At 42.0% G+C, this 14,075-nt stretch overlaps 1 protein-coding gene across 2 annotated transcripts in view; it reads left to right on the plus strand.

Annotated features, from left to right (window-relative positions):
- The first annotated feature begins 7,882 nt into the window (after nt 1-7,882).
- Nucleotides 7,883-14,075, plus strand: part of LOC111143056 (cytidine/uridine monophosphate kinase 1) — a 37,482-nt gene continuing 31,289 nt past the window's right edge. For both annotated transcript variants that reach the window (XM_022496496.1, XM_022496497.1), the window contains exon 1: nt 7,883-8,110. In XM_022496496.1, the coding sequence (XP_022352204.1) occupies nt 7,940-8,110 (171 nt within the window). In that variant the 5' untranslated portion in view covers nt 7,883-7,939. The remainder of the gene's footprint in view (nt 8,111-14,075) is intronic.

Genomic DNA, 14,075 nt, shown 5'->3' on the forward strand with positions numbered 1-14,075 from the left:
ATTGTAACAAATGTACCATACTAAATATAAGATGTTAATAATAAGGGGAAACTCTGTGGGGGGGGTATATGAGAACTCTGTACTAAGTTCTTAATTTTTCTATAAATCTAGAACTGTTCTAAAAAATAAAGTCTACTTACAAAAAAGGAAGGGGCAGGAGGAGAGTCGAAACATATGCTAACTTTTTAAGCAACAACAATAAAATAAGATGTCTTCTTTTTGCTTAATAAGAACTCAAATATAGATAAGACTTCAATTTTTTTTGTTAAAGATTTTATTTTTTTATTGACAGAGAGAAATACAGCGAGACATGGAACACAAGCAGGAGGAGTGGGAGAGGGAGAGGCAGGCTCCCCACCAAGCAGGAAGCCCAGGTGGCGCTCGATCCCAGGACCCCAGGATCATGTCATGAGCTGAAGACAGATGCCTAATAAGACAGACACCAATAAGTCTCCAATTAAACATCTTATTACCACTGGATTCCTAAGCAGAATATACACTTAATGATATGCATAAATTAGATATATTTGAATTAAATGAACAGAAAGGTACTTACTGACTTCATTTATGATGATTCAGCCTCATATTTAGAACAGCTGAGAGGTGTCTAAAGGGCCTAATTCCCTAGATATTGAGAACACTTTTTGAATTATGTTATAATGTAACAAGCACTGGCTTTGGGGAGCTGGCCTCAACTCTGCCATTTATTTCTCTAAGATTGATTTTCCTCATTTGCCTATTGCACATTATTACAGGAAAGAGTTAATGAATGTGAAAGTTAATTAAATTTAATTAAAAGAGTACCCATATATTATTATTTGTCCAGGTGTATTGACAATTGACAGTGTTAATAAATGACCAACACATTCATAGAGATTAAGGGAATTGGTTTGTTAAATCAGTGAATAAGCTTAGTGAAATAAAATCTACAAATGCTATACTAAGGACCTACTGCATACTAAGCCTTGTGCATGATGGTACAGGGAACTGGAAGGATCTGACAAACAGAACAAGGAAGGCACGGTTTTAAAGGTGGGATAACAAGAGGTAATTATCCAAAGCAAATATGAATTATTTTTAGATTGCAGGCAATTTAAATAGACTGAACATATACTATTCTTTTTATCTCTTCTTTGATCCCCATTTTCTAAAATTTATGTCATTTCGGGACACTATGGAATTGCTCTGGTTTTGGGTCCCTACAGAGAAAAGCTACCAGCCGTACTTTTCAATTTTGCAAGTGCTTTAATTTGCTTCACAGAGGATTATTTCTAGTATGGCATACTTTTAAAAAATGCACAAGTTCGGGGTGCCTGGGTGGCTCAGTCATTAAGCATCTGCCTTTGGCTCAGGTCATGATCCCAGGTTCCTGGGATCGAGCCTGCATAGGGCTCCCTGCTCAGCGGGAAGCCTGCTTCTCCCTCTCCCACTCCCCCTGCTTGTGTTTGCTCTCTCCCTGTGTCTCTCTCTGTAAAATAAATAAATAAATCTTTGAAAAAAAATGCACGAGTTTGTTGCTCAATGCTATAACAAGAAAAAAATTGTAAAGAGAAACGTTCACCCCAAATTCCACATCTTAACACATCAATTGTTCTCATTTTTCCTTATTCCCTTTCAGTTCCTGTCCACATGACATAGTCTTTATGATTACCCTGGGTAAATGTTTGGTGTCATAAATCCTAGCATGTCTGCTGGTAGCCTGGCTGAAGGAATTAAAGAGAGATTGTTATTACCAGGAACAGGGAAGTTGGAATTAGTTATGAGCTTTGTCACTCAATTTCTCCAAATACCAATTTTCCCTTTCTCTGTTTACACTTCTGAGCTCAGCTAGCCTGCTGCTCTTTAAAAACAACCGTAGGTTTGCTTTTAAGAAATATCATATTGTTTAGGGGGATTGTTAAGCTGTCAATTTGGGTAAAATTCCTTTGAGACTCTTAATCTGCTTGGGAGAGGTAAATATAACAATTGATGTGTCAAGTCAAATTATTTTACTTTTTTTTTTTTTTTGTAATCTCTACACCCAATGCAGGGCTCAAACTAATGACCTCAAGATCAAGAGTCATATCACGTGCTCTGCCCACTGAACCAGCCAGATGCCCCTTATTTTACTTATTTTTTAAAAAGCTTGGATTGTTTGGAATGAAGACAGGAATGACGAAATAAGACACATAGGTAAATTCTCTACAAGTATTTGCTTACCTGAGTTGATGTAACATCATCTTGATTTTGCAGGCAAGGAAATTATAGGTCTAACCATTCTACCCATGTTTGCAGAGTTAATAAGCAAACACACTGTAAGACCTGTCAAAGACAATCTCCCTTCACTGTTCAGCCTGCTGTTCTGCAGTATAGACCCGACTGAACTCAGCTGACACACTCCCAAGAGGTTAGGCATATTGCCTGCTGTCAGATTTACCATATCAGCTTTTTTTTTTCTTTTTTAGATTTTATTTATTTGTTTGACAGAGAGAGATAACAGCGAGAGAGGGAACACAGACAGGGGGAAGTGGGAGAGGGAGAGCAGGCTTTCCACAGAGCAGGGAGCCCAAAGCAGGGCTCGACCCCAGAACCCCGGGGTCACGACCGGAGCCAAAGGCAGATGCCCAGCCGACTGAGCCACCCAGGTGCCCCATATCAGTTCTTTTAAAGACCATGTTTCCTATAACAAATGTTCTCAGAATATTTGATAAAAGAGGAGATCTAATATGCAAATATGCAAATCTAAGTAACAGGAATCTTCATTTTAGAAACTCTATTAAGCATCAGGTGATGTAATGCACCAAGCATCCTTCCAGGAAATAGATCACAATATAATAGATGGCTACAAAGGCCCGAATGCAAAGGGTATGACCTGCCGCCCCCGCCCCCTTCCAATGCTACCACACATGCCATGTCTTTGCTTCATCACCCAGACTAAGCCTAGAAACTGGTTCCTAAGTATACTCAAGAAAGGTGTTTTTGTAATTACAGGGAAGTAGCCATCAAAAACCAACATAAGAAAAACTTGAGTGGCAGCAACCAAAGTAGTCTAAATCTTCCAAGGACCTTGGAGTACCTTTAAGAGAGTGAATCATGCTGTAACAATAACAGGTTATCATGCTGTACAAAAAGTAATCAGACATAATGTCTTCCTTCCAGAAGTTTTAAATCCAGAGTGGAGATACACAACACACCACAGTAAGACAACAGAAGTAAAGGAGGGAAGGAGTAAGTATGTATGGGTGGTGGTGATATGGGTAGAAGAACAAAAAAGGGGCACCTAACCCAGTCTTGGGAATTTAGAGAGAGCTTACTGAAGGAGGTAAAATCTGAGCTGAATCCTGAAAAATGAATGGCACATACCAGCAGAGGTATGTATGGTCGGTCAAGAATGGGAAAATGAAAGAATGGGAACAGCTGATCTATCTCTAAAGGGAAATTATGATAAATAGGACAGATAAGTGGTGACAAGGCTCTATTTTTTAAGCTCCTATAGAGTTCACTAAGAACATAGCTATACCCTGGAGATAATATGCATACACTGAATATATACCCCAAAGACCTAAGATACTTAAATGATAAATAAACACATATGGGTAGGAGTGCGTTTCGAGGATAGCACTTGTTATATGTCTTTCTGAGATCAGTCTTTTCATCTGTAATAGAACTAACTTTGAAGGGCTTTTGTGAATATGCTTTTATCTTATAAGGGGTCTGTATTGTATAGAAAGAACGCAGATTTAAGGCCATATACACCAAGTTTGAATTCAACGTTGTTATCTACTGCCTATGTGGTCTTGAACAAAGTACTTTCATTTCCTGGCTGTTTCTTCACCTGCAAAATGACAGTACTAATGTCACAGCATTATGAAGATTCTATAAGGCAAGGCTGATGTGTAACCAACACTCAATTAGCAAGACCAGTATTGGTGGTTAAAGTAGTGAATTATTTTCATATGAGTTGGTTACTCACTGGTTACTCAGTGACTTACTCCAATGAGCACTTTAAGTGCCCTCCTCCCCTCTCCTGAGACCCCAAGGACCTCTCCATGGTCCAGCAATTAAAGGGTTGATGGCTGGCATAGCAAATCTTGGCAAAGAAATCTACAGATATTCTGATTGCAGTGATTATTAAACAGTTTGAATATCATCTAAAAATTAGGTAAGTGAAATAAATGCCTGGTACTTAGTGGATATCCAATAGATACTCATCAAATTTATTTAATCTATGACTTCCAGTCCATGGGTTTGTTGGGAAATGGCCCTCTACTTGATGACATCCATTTATCCAATATATATTTATTAAGGCATATTATTATTGAAGGTTTGGTTGTTTGTATCTAGGTGGAACTCATTCTTTTCTCTGCCACCTTCAAGGAATAGGAGCACTGATCTAAGGCTTAAAAAAAGTGAACACTTTGGGGACAAATTAGGAGCAAGATGCTAAGAGTTAGATCTTTCACTGTGGACAAATAGAGGAATTAAATGTTAAAGCATCAGAGTAGCATGGTGTCTTTTATGAATCCTTGACTTGGCCCCAGGGGACTGCCTGGCTGTGGTGACATAGGTGTTTTGGAAAAACTCCTCCATGTTAATCCTCTTTCTACTCACAGCACACTCACACCGAACATTCCAGGTCACCAATGTGGGGCAGGGGAGAAGAGAGGGCAGGGTTCCCACACAAAAAATTTCATGTTGTAAGCTATTAAGTTTTGGGGTTGGTTTGTTATGTAGCAATAGATAACCAGTAGGTCCAAAGAGCCAACAAATAATAAACTGTTCTTTAGCCTAGCCTTGTTCTTCCTGGAAATAACTCCCTGGAAAACCCTTTACAGGGATGGGTATATGAGTTTCACTTTTTGATATATTTCCACAGCAGTATTTTCCTTAGTTGTCTAGCACAGTTGGCACAAAGAGCTGGGCAAGATATAAGATAATAAGTGTCATAGTATTCCAGAAAGACTTAGAATAAGTTCCTGCATCTTGCCATATACGGATATACAATGAGATTTTAGATCCAAACTCCTGTGTGGATTCCTTATTCTGGTGGACTCTATCATGGAGCAAGAAAGACAACTGTTTTCTCTATGATCTAAGGCCTTCACTAAAAGCATGTGAACAGCTTCCTAATCCCCTTTTCCATAGACTCCATATCCTGAACATCTTTTAACTCTAATTGCCAGAAGAGATACAGAAGACACTTAAGAGAACATGCACAAAGGAAAAGAAGGCACATTTGCTCCAATATGGCCTTTTTAAAACTCCTACTAGTTCTTAGTATTATGACCAATTGTTCTTGTGTTCAGTTGACTTATGTCCTAGCTCCTCCTTCCCAGGGGTGCAGGGGCTCAATAAACAAGTAAAAAGAGATATTGTGAAGGAATATGAGTAAGCTATTAATCATAAGATGTCTCTAGCTGTGATGATCTGAGATATTCCATTCCCTCTTCCATGGTGGGAAGGAAAAGGTAGAAATTATGGAAAGGAAGGAAGTAGGAACCAAAGGTAGAAGGGATAAGAGAGGCAAAGAAAGAGAACGGGGGGGGGGGAGAAGGACAGAAAAAGAGAAGTAGATGGGGAGAATGGGAGGAAGTTAGAAATGGGAAAAGAATGGGAGGAGAGGGGAATAAGTAAAAAAAAAAAGAGAGAGAGAGAGAGAGGAGGGAGGAAGAGAAGGTAGGATGAGATGGGGGGCTGGAAATACTGGGTGAGAGGAGAGGAAAGTAATAGAGGGGAAAGAGACTGGGGGAAGCCAGACAGAGGCTATATCAACCCAGTTAGATAGCAAACTCCTGTTTGCTATCATTTACCAACTTTCTTGTCACTCTATCTTCAACAACTTCGTTCTCCTTTCATAGTTTCTCTCTTCACTCTAATGCTATCTGATGTAAATTTCTCCTTGGATGACAAATCTAACACCCTGGCCACCCAGTTCCAACCACAGGGCATGCTCTTGTCTCAGCCTTCTCCTCCCTCAGTCTCACCCGGCTTGGGCTCACCCTGAATCTCAACAGCATCAGCAACATACAATCTCTGAAATCTCAATTCCATATATCCCACTCAGAGCACTGGCATCTGTACTACCAGTTCACTTGCTCAAAACCTGACTGCAGTCATTCTTCAGCATTGATGCTTCTAATACCTTGGCCCCCTTCCTGGCTCTCCTCCATGTCCCCCTCATATGCCCTTATAATGCCATCATTTGCTTTCTTTATGGTTTTGATTTCATATACATCATTGCAAACATGCTCGTGCAGACACCATGCTGGTCTTTTCTCCTTCTGTTGTGCTTGCTTGGCAAAAACCCAACCCTGGATGACTTCTAGAATCCGTCTTCTCTTTGCCCGCACCAAAACAAAAACCTTCAAATTTAAAATCCAGGATCTTAAATACCAAGTGCACTCTTACTATTGCTCAGCAGTCCTACGATTACTTTTCTTTAGAAACTTTTCCTGTCTAAAAAAATGTCTATTTCATACCTTCTCTCCCCTCAAACATCCTACCTCAAAATCTTTATCTTTAGCTGACGTCGTCTTTTCTTTATGGAGAAAATACAATTTTCAGACAGGAACTCTTCCTACTTTCTAATTTTCCTGCAACTGTGCCCTTCCTGCAACTCCTGTTGCAAATTAATGTCTTTGTCTCTGAAGACCTTTTTAAAAAAATATTTTTAAAGATTTATCTATTCACGAAAGAGAGAGAGAGAGAGAGAGAGAGAGAGAGAGAAAGTGTATGCATGGGGGGGGGTTCGGCAAAGAAAGAGGAGAGAGAGAATCTCAAGCATACTCCCCACCAACCTGAGCCAAAACCAAGAGCTTAACCAACTGGGCCACCCAGGCACCCCTGTCTCTTAAAATTTTTAAGTCATCTAAGGCCTCCATTTGCCCCTTGGAGCCCGTCTGATTTTTCTTCACAAGGGTTGCCTGTCTCCCTTTGTATCAAATCATTCCCAGGAGCTTAGACACAAGCTCTAGTACAGCACTGCCCCATAGAACTTAACTGTAGTGGGTTATGTTCTGTACGAGCGCTGTCCAACACAACTGCCAGTACCGCTTGTGACCATTGAGCACTTTAAGTGTGGTTAGTGTGACTGAAGAACTTAATTTTTATTTGTATTTAATGAGATTTTTCCTCACATGCAGGCAGCAGAGAAATGGAGTTGTATGTAGTTAAGGGCTTCCCACTGCAATTAGAATATAATCCCAACTCCGTTCCATAACCAAAGGCCTGAAAGACCTGCCTGGGCCTACCTTTCCCACATTTCATTCTCTGCCTCATTTCCCACAGCTCTGGTCTCTCTGTCCTGTCCCAGTAACAAGCCGTTTTAGGGGTTTTTGCACGGGCTTTTCTTTTTATGGGACACTATCCTCGTCTTTACCTGCTTTTACTCTTTCCTATCCTTAACGTCTTGGGTTGTCACCTCTTCAGAGGCTTTCTCCGACTACCGTCTACAAATCACAACTACCCCTTGTTTTTCTTCCTCTTTTTCCCTTTAAAGCCTATAGCTCTTTCTTCCTTCCTTCTTGTCTATCATCTATCTCTTCTGATGTTGGCTTGTCCAGCTCGGCTTCTTCCCCACTGGAATTAAACTCCTGGCGAGCAGACAATAGGTTTTCTCTCGCGTGTGTCGCGTTGCAGACGCCAGCATAGGCCTGCCACACACGGCTATAGATGAAGGATCTGCGCCCAGGGACGCACCGCCAGCGGAGGGATGAATGAGCGGGCAAAGGCGCGGGCAAGAGAACAGACGCGAACGCACACGGAAGGAGCCAAGAGCAGCCGCTTAGGAAGCAGCGGAAGCCCCGCCTCTTCCGGCCGCGGCACGGACACCTCGGCAGCCACCGCGGCGGGGCCGCGGCGGGCGCCGACTCGGCCCGCCCCCTTCCCCCCCGCCCCGCCCCGCGCCGCCGCCGGCCCGGCCGCTGTCAGCTCTCCTCAGCGTCGGGCCGAGGCGCTGTGTATGTTGAGTTGCTGCGGCCGCAGGCTGCTGCACGTCCTGGGCCTTAGCTTCCCGCTGCTGACCCGCCGGCCGCTTTTTCTCTGCCCTCACCGCCTCATGAAACCGCTGGTCGTGTTCGTCCTCGGCGGTCCTGGCGCCGGCAAGGGGACCCAGTGCGCCCGCATCGTCGAGGTGAGGCCCGGGCAGCTGGCGCGCTCCCTGGGCTTGACCGGACACCGGGTCGGCCTGTCCCGCCGCGCCGGGTGGTCCGCGCCCCCCGGAGCCGCGGACTAAGCAGACTACGAGTCCCGGCGACCATTGCGTCGTCCGCGTAGCGTCGTCCGAAGGGTCCTAAGGCGCGCGGCCTTTCGGGACTCGTAGTCCACGTCCGCCCGCCTCGGGGGCACCCTGAATAGAGGGGGACCGCTTGGGGTCGCTTTGTTCCCGCGCCCCTCTTTCCTTACAATTTGGGGACCAAGTTCGTCTCGAGAGTGGGCTGGGAGGGGGATCCGAGAGGATCAGCCTCTGGGGACTCCCGGCCCGCCGAGGTCAGTGTGTCGCTGGTTGTGAGGTGGGTGAAGGCAGCGGGAGCGTGGGTTCAGGTTAGAGGCAGTGTGCGCTCGCAGCTGTCTGGAGGGGAGACCGGTTTATCCACTCCGCCCCTTCCCGCAAGCCCTTTGTAAACACCTTCGCTAACCTAACCCTGGTCTTAATCCTGGAAAGGAACCCCGGGGGACAGGGTGTTGCTAAAGGTATTCTGTGATCTGCCTGGAGCACTTTTCTGGCCCTGTCAGTGGCAGTACCAGTTCTGAGGCTCAGCCCGGATTCGTGTGGTCGAAAAGCCGCGGAGCAGAGTAGGAGTTCAAGCTTCAACCTCTGGTCCCGCTGCCAGCTCACGCTTTTGTCGGTGGCCAAGTCACTTCCTCTCTGTCTCAGTTGCACTCTAGACCGTACGAGGATCTCCACCCAGATTTACACTCCATGTAAAATACCTCCCAGCTCTAAAATTGTGTTTCTTTTTTTTGTTGTTACTTCACGGCGTGTTCAGGTTACCGGTTCAATTCTGTAAATTTTCGAACAGATAAACGTGGTTAGCTGCAGTAACACTGTGAGGAGAAAGGCTTATTGGAGAATCTGGGGAATGGAATTGGGAGTGAAGGAAAACAGGGTATCTAGAAACGAGAGGAGCCCAATGGTGCTGTGAAACACCCAGACAATCCTTGTGAAACTCGGTGACCACAAAAGTTTTGACCCAGAACTCTAAAATAATGCCCTCCTCTGTTCCAGGACGTGGCTTATATTAGCTTTGGGCTTTCATTCCTCTCCTATGTTCCTACAGTCCACGCCTGTCCTATATTTTATTCTCTAAAGAGCATCCAAAGCGAAGTGGTAACATCTACTTCATTACTGTTTTACAGCTGTCTTAATAATTCCTGATCATTTTTAGGAATGAAAGTGGGACTAATTAAACAAAAAAACTCCACATAAATATTTGTCTTATTTTTGTTGGTTCTTTTAACTTTTTAAGACAAGTGGCAATTGAGTGATTTCAGGTTTGTTTTATTTTTTATTTTATTTTTTAAAAGATTTTATTTATTTATTTGATAGAGACACAGCAAGAGAGGGAACACAAGCGGGGGGTGGGGGGAGGGCAGGGGCGGTGGGGGGGGTGGGAGAGGGAGAAGCAGGCTTCCCGCTGAGCAGGGAGCCCCATGACCTGAGCAGAAGGCAGAGGCTTAATGACTGAGCCACCCAGGTGCCCCTGTTTTGTTTTCTTTTGTTTTTGTTTTTGTTTTTGTTTTTGTTTTTAACGTCTGAGAGGACTCTTATATGTATATAGCATAATAGGGGAAGAAGAAGAGATTTCAGAGCCAAACAGATATGGGTTCAAACCCTAACTCTGCCGTTTACTGTTTCTTTTCTTCTTTTTAAGATTTTATTTATTTTTAAGTATCTCTACGCCCAACATGGGGCTTGTACTCAAAACCTGGAGATCAAGAGTTGCATGCTGTACTGACTGAGCCAGCTAGGTGCCCCCCATTTACTGTTTCTTTAGACCCAGGGAAGTTGTTACTTTCAGCTGGCCTTCCTCTGTGAAAAGAGAGAAATAATACCTGTCTAGCATGGTAGTTGTGAATGTTAAATGAGGTAAATTAGGGGCACCTGGGTGGCTCAGTGGGTTGAAGCCTCTGTCTTTGGCTTGGGTCATGATCCCAGGGTCCTGGGATGGAGCCCCCCATCTGGCTCTCTGCTCAGCGGGGAGCCTGCTTCCACCTCTCTCTCTCTCTCTCTCTGCCTGCCTCTCTGCCTACTTGTGATCTCTGCCTGTCAAATAAATAAATAAAATCTTAAAAAAAAAAATGAGGTAAAATATCTGGCACACATAGATGCAGATGATTTTTTTCCTCCATTTTAGACTTCCTGTTCTGAATTTATGAAGTTGGTTATTTCTACTTTGAAGTAGTATTACTTTAAAAATTGGTTTTTGACAGCTATATTTGAATGCATTTAAATATTTTGTTTCTGAATCATAACGTGGCTTTAAATATCCACATCCAAACTAATAATACTCAAATTACTCCACTGCTTTAAAAATAATCTACACATTCTGTAACTAGTGTTTATTCTTTACTCAGTTCAGTAATGGCTGATAATGTTTTAAACCTGTTAATTATCAACTCTAAGATTTCCATGATTGTTTCCTAATGTATTATTCTTTAAAATTTTGGCAATTATATAAGCTTAAGTTTTTTTTAAGATTTTATTTATTTATTTGGCAGACAGAGATCACAGGTAGGCAGAGAGACAGGCAGAGAGAGAGAGAAGGAAGCAGTCTCCCTGCTGAGCAGAGAGCCCGATGCAGGGCTCGATCCCAGGACCCTGGGATCATGACCTGAGCCGAAGGCAGAGGATTTAACCCACTGAGCCACCCAGGCGCCCCAAGCTTAACTTGTTTTAAACTGTCATCTTCCTTCATGAAAATAGTTGCTCTTGATTCCAGTTGCCATAAACAATTAAGTTAATTTCTACAAATTCCATATAGTTTATAATTTAGCAATTGCTATCTCCTAACTGACTAAATTGAACAATGGAATGTCTATGAACAGTTGAGTCAGAGGCCTTCCCCCCCCCAGGAGTCTTTTGTGTTTTGACTCAATTTTTTATTTCATAGGCAAATATAAACTGAATTCTAAACAACTGTAATTCTGGGGACTAAGTTTTTTTCTGTAAGGAAAAAGTTCTGTAACTCAAGGTTAAATTCCCTATCATGCCAATGCTAATTTAACTCACAGGGTACCTGAAATGTAGCTGAAATAAATTTGGGGAGGTGGGGAATTACACTGATTTCCAACTCAGGCTGCCAGAAGTACCTATTTGGGCCTGGCTATAGAATCTGAGACTATTCGGCCCTCCAATATTCTAGGACATTGCGGTTAGTGATGAGTGTATAACGGGAGGGAAGCTGGATTGTAGGTATATATGTATTTATTTATTATCTATTTCTTTCTTTTCTCCCTTCCCTCCCTCCTTTTCCTTCCTGGTGGTGAGTTTTACCTCTGCTAGTTACTCTCCCAGACCTTGAGGAAGAAAAGGCAAATCTGATGCAGTATTTTCTGAAACTGTTCTGAACTGGGATGGGAGGATTTGAGGGAGATTTGGGTTTTGACTTTGCCCATTTATTTGTACTGGTCTTCCTCAGTTTTATTTTCTAACTAATTGTTTCTAAATCTGTGTCCTCTTGTACTCAATTTGTTTTTGAAAATTAGTGGTTTTCTAAATCAGTGCAGTCCTTTCAGAGTTAAGTGCTTAGAGTTATTGTGGAATAACTTGTTACTAAAAAACGACAGGGATACTGTGTCATTTTTTTAATTTCTAAAATTAAGCTTTATATTATTTTGGCCCAAGAAAAATTTTGGTGCCATAACCTAAATTTGTCTTTCAAAATAACCACAATTTTGCATGTGTTAGCTGGAAGGATATTTAAACCTCCTCTCTCTCTCTTTTTTGAAAGTTTTTTTATTTATTCATTTGAGACAGAAATACAGAGAGTGCATGAGCAGGGGGAGAGGGAGAGAGACACAGGCTCCTCACTGAGCTGGGAGTCCCATGCAGAGCTGATACCAGGACGCTGAGATCATGACCTGCGCTCAACCATCTGAGCCACCCAGGTGCCCCTTAAACCTCCTCTCTTTTAAAGATTTGCTTACATAAACAAATTATGCTAAAGCTGATCTCAATGCCAGATTGCTTTCTTTAGTACCCCAAAAGCATTCTTGTCATCTTCTGTGTCATAACTTTCTCCACGGACGATGCGGGTACTTTGTATGGTCTTCCTACCTACTGTGCTTAGAAATTTTGGGATGCTATTAACTTTAAGCATGTAGAAATCAGTTGATTTTATTTGCCATTGTGTTTCTAGTGCTGAACATTGTGCCTGGCACGTAGTATGGGCTTAGTAAGTATTTTTTGAATTAGTAGTTTTAGAGGATGCTGGTTTGTCCTAAGATGTAAAAAGTTTTAAAATTTGGTCCCCAGGGGGCGCCCAAGTAGCGGTTAGCTCACCCAATTCCAGGACAGAAATGCTTGAATGAGACTTAGCTTTGCCATACTTAGATTTCTTTTTAAAGATTATTTATTTATTTATTTGACAGACAATGAGACCGGGAATACAAGCAGGGGGAGTGGGAGAGGGAGAAGCAGGCTTTCCACTGAGCGGAGAGCCAGATGCTGAGCTTGCTCCAAGGACCCTGGTATCATGACCTGAGTCCAAGGCAAACACTTAAGGACTGAGCCACCCAGGCACCGCTGAGTTTTGTTATGTAACACTTCTGCTTACTGTCCGTGAATAAGTGGTATGGTTGTGAAAATCTGCTGACTATTCTAAAATATCCAAGCTCCTGATTACAAATCGCCAAAGCAGATTATGGCTCATAGAAGAAACTTGATAGGAAGATTTACTAAACATTCCCTTGTTTAAGAATAAGCCTTTCTCTCCTTTTGGGGGGACACGACAGAGTAAGAGATAAGTTTTTTTTTTTTTATAATAGAAAGTTAAATTATCTGTAAAAGAGTCCACAGAATTCTTGATTCTTCTGAAGTACCTACCACCTTTCTATTAAAGGTGGTTGTAACTTAGAATTTTTTTTTTTTCGGTTAAGAACTTTTAGGAGGGGAGAATGTATTGAGATATTACCATCACTACTTTTGAAAACTTTCCTTTTTTTTCTTTCTATTTTAAATTACAAAAGTAATACATAGTTGTTTGGGAAAAGTAAAATCCTCTCTAATTCTGATGCCACTCATGTTAGCTCTCTGGTTTTTACTGCTTCCCCATCTCTTTCTCAATATTCTTAGAAATAAAAATGCTAGTGTATATATATGTATTTTTTTTTTTACCTCCAGATGGAATTCTTCTGTTTTCTACTGATGTATCATGGATATCCTTTCAGGTCTTTACATATAGATTTAATTCATTTTTTTTTTCTTTAAAGATTTTATTATTAGAGCATGAGAGAGAGAGAGAGAGCACGCACGCACGAGAGAGCGAGCGCGAAGTTGGGAAGGTGAGCAGCATGCAGAGGGAGAAGCAGACTCCGTGTTGAACAGGGAGCCCTATGCAGGACTCTATCCCAAGGACCCTGAGATCATGACCAGAGCCAAAGGAGGACACCTAACAGACTGAGCCACCCAGACACCCAATTTAATTCATTCTTATTAGTAGCTGTAGAATATTCCATAATATGAATGTTCTATAGCATGGTTTTACCATTCCCCTATTGATGGACATTCAGGATAGTCTCCAGGAATTATTTTGCTATTGCAAACAGTACTTCAGAAAACTTCCTTGTAAATATAACATTGTATATGGATGCTGTTTTTGTAAGTAAAGTACCTTAAAGTAGGATTGTTCAGTCAGAGGATACATGCATTTTTAATTTTAATTGATAATTGTCAGAATACTTCTCAAAGACATTATACTTAGTACATTTCTGTCAGCAGTGTATGGTTCTTTATTAGCACAGGATGGTTATCAATCACTTTAATTTTTTTTTTAAAGTTATCTTTTTTTTTTTTTTTTAAGATTTCTATTTATTTAGTTGACAGAGATCACAAGTAGGCAGAGAGGCAGGCAGAGAGAGAGGGGGAAGCAGGCTCC

Source organism: Enhydra lutris, unplaced genomic scaffold (assembly GCF_002288905.1).
Source record: "Enhydra lutris kenyoni isolate GAN:26980312 unplaced genomic scaffold, ASM228890v2 scaffoldscaffold9, whole genome shotgun sequence".
NCBI classification, from domain to species: domain Eukaryota; kingdom Metazoa; phylum Chordata; class Mammalia; order Carnivora; family Mustelidae; genus Enhydra; species Enhydra lutris.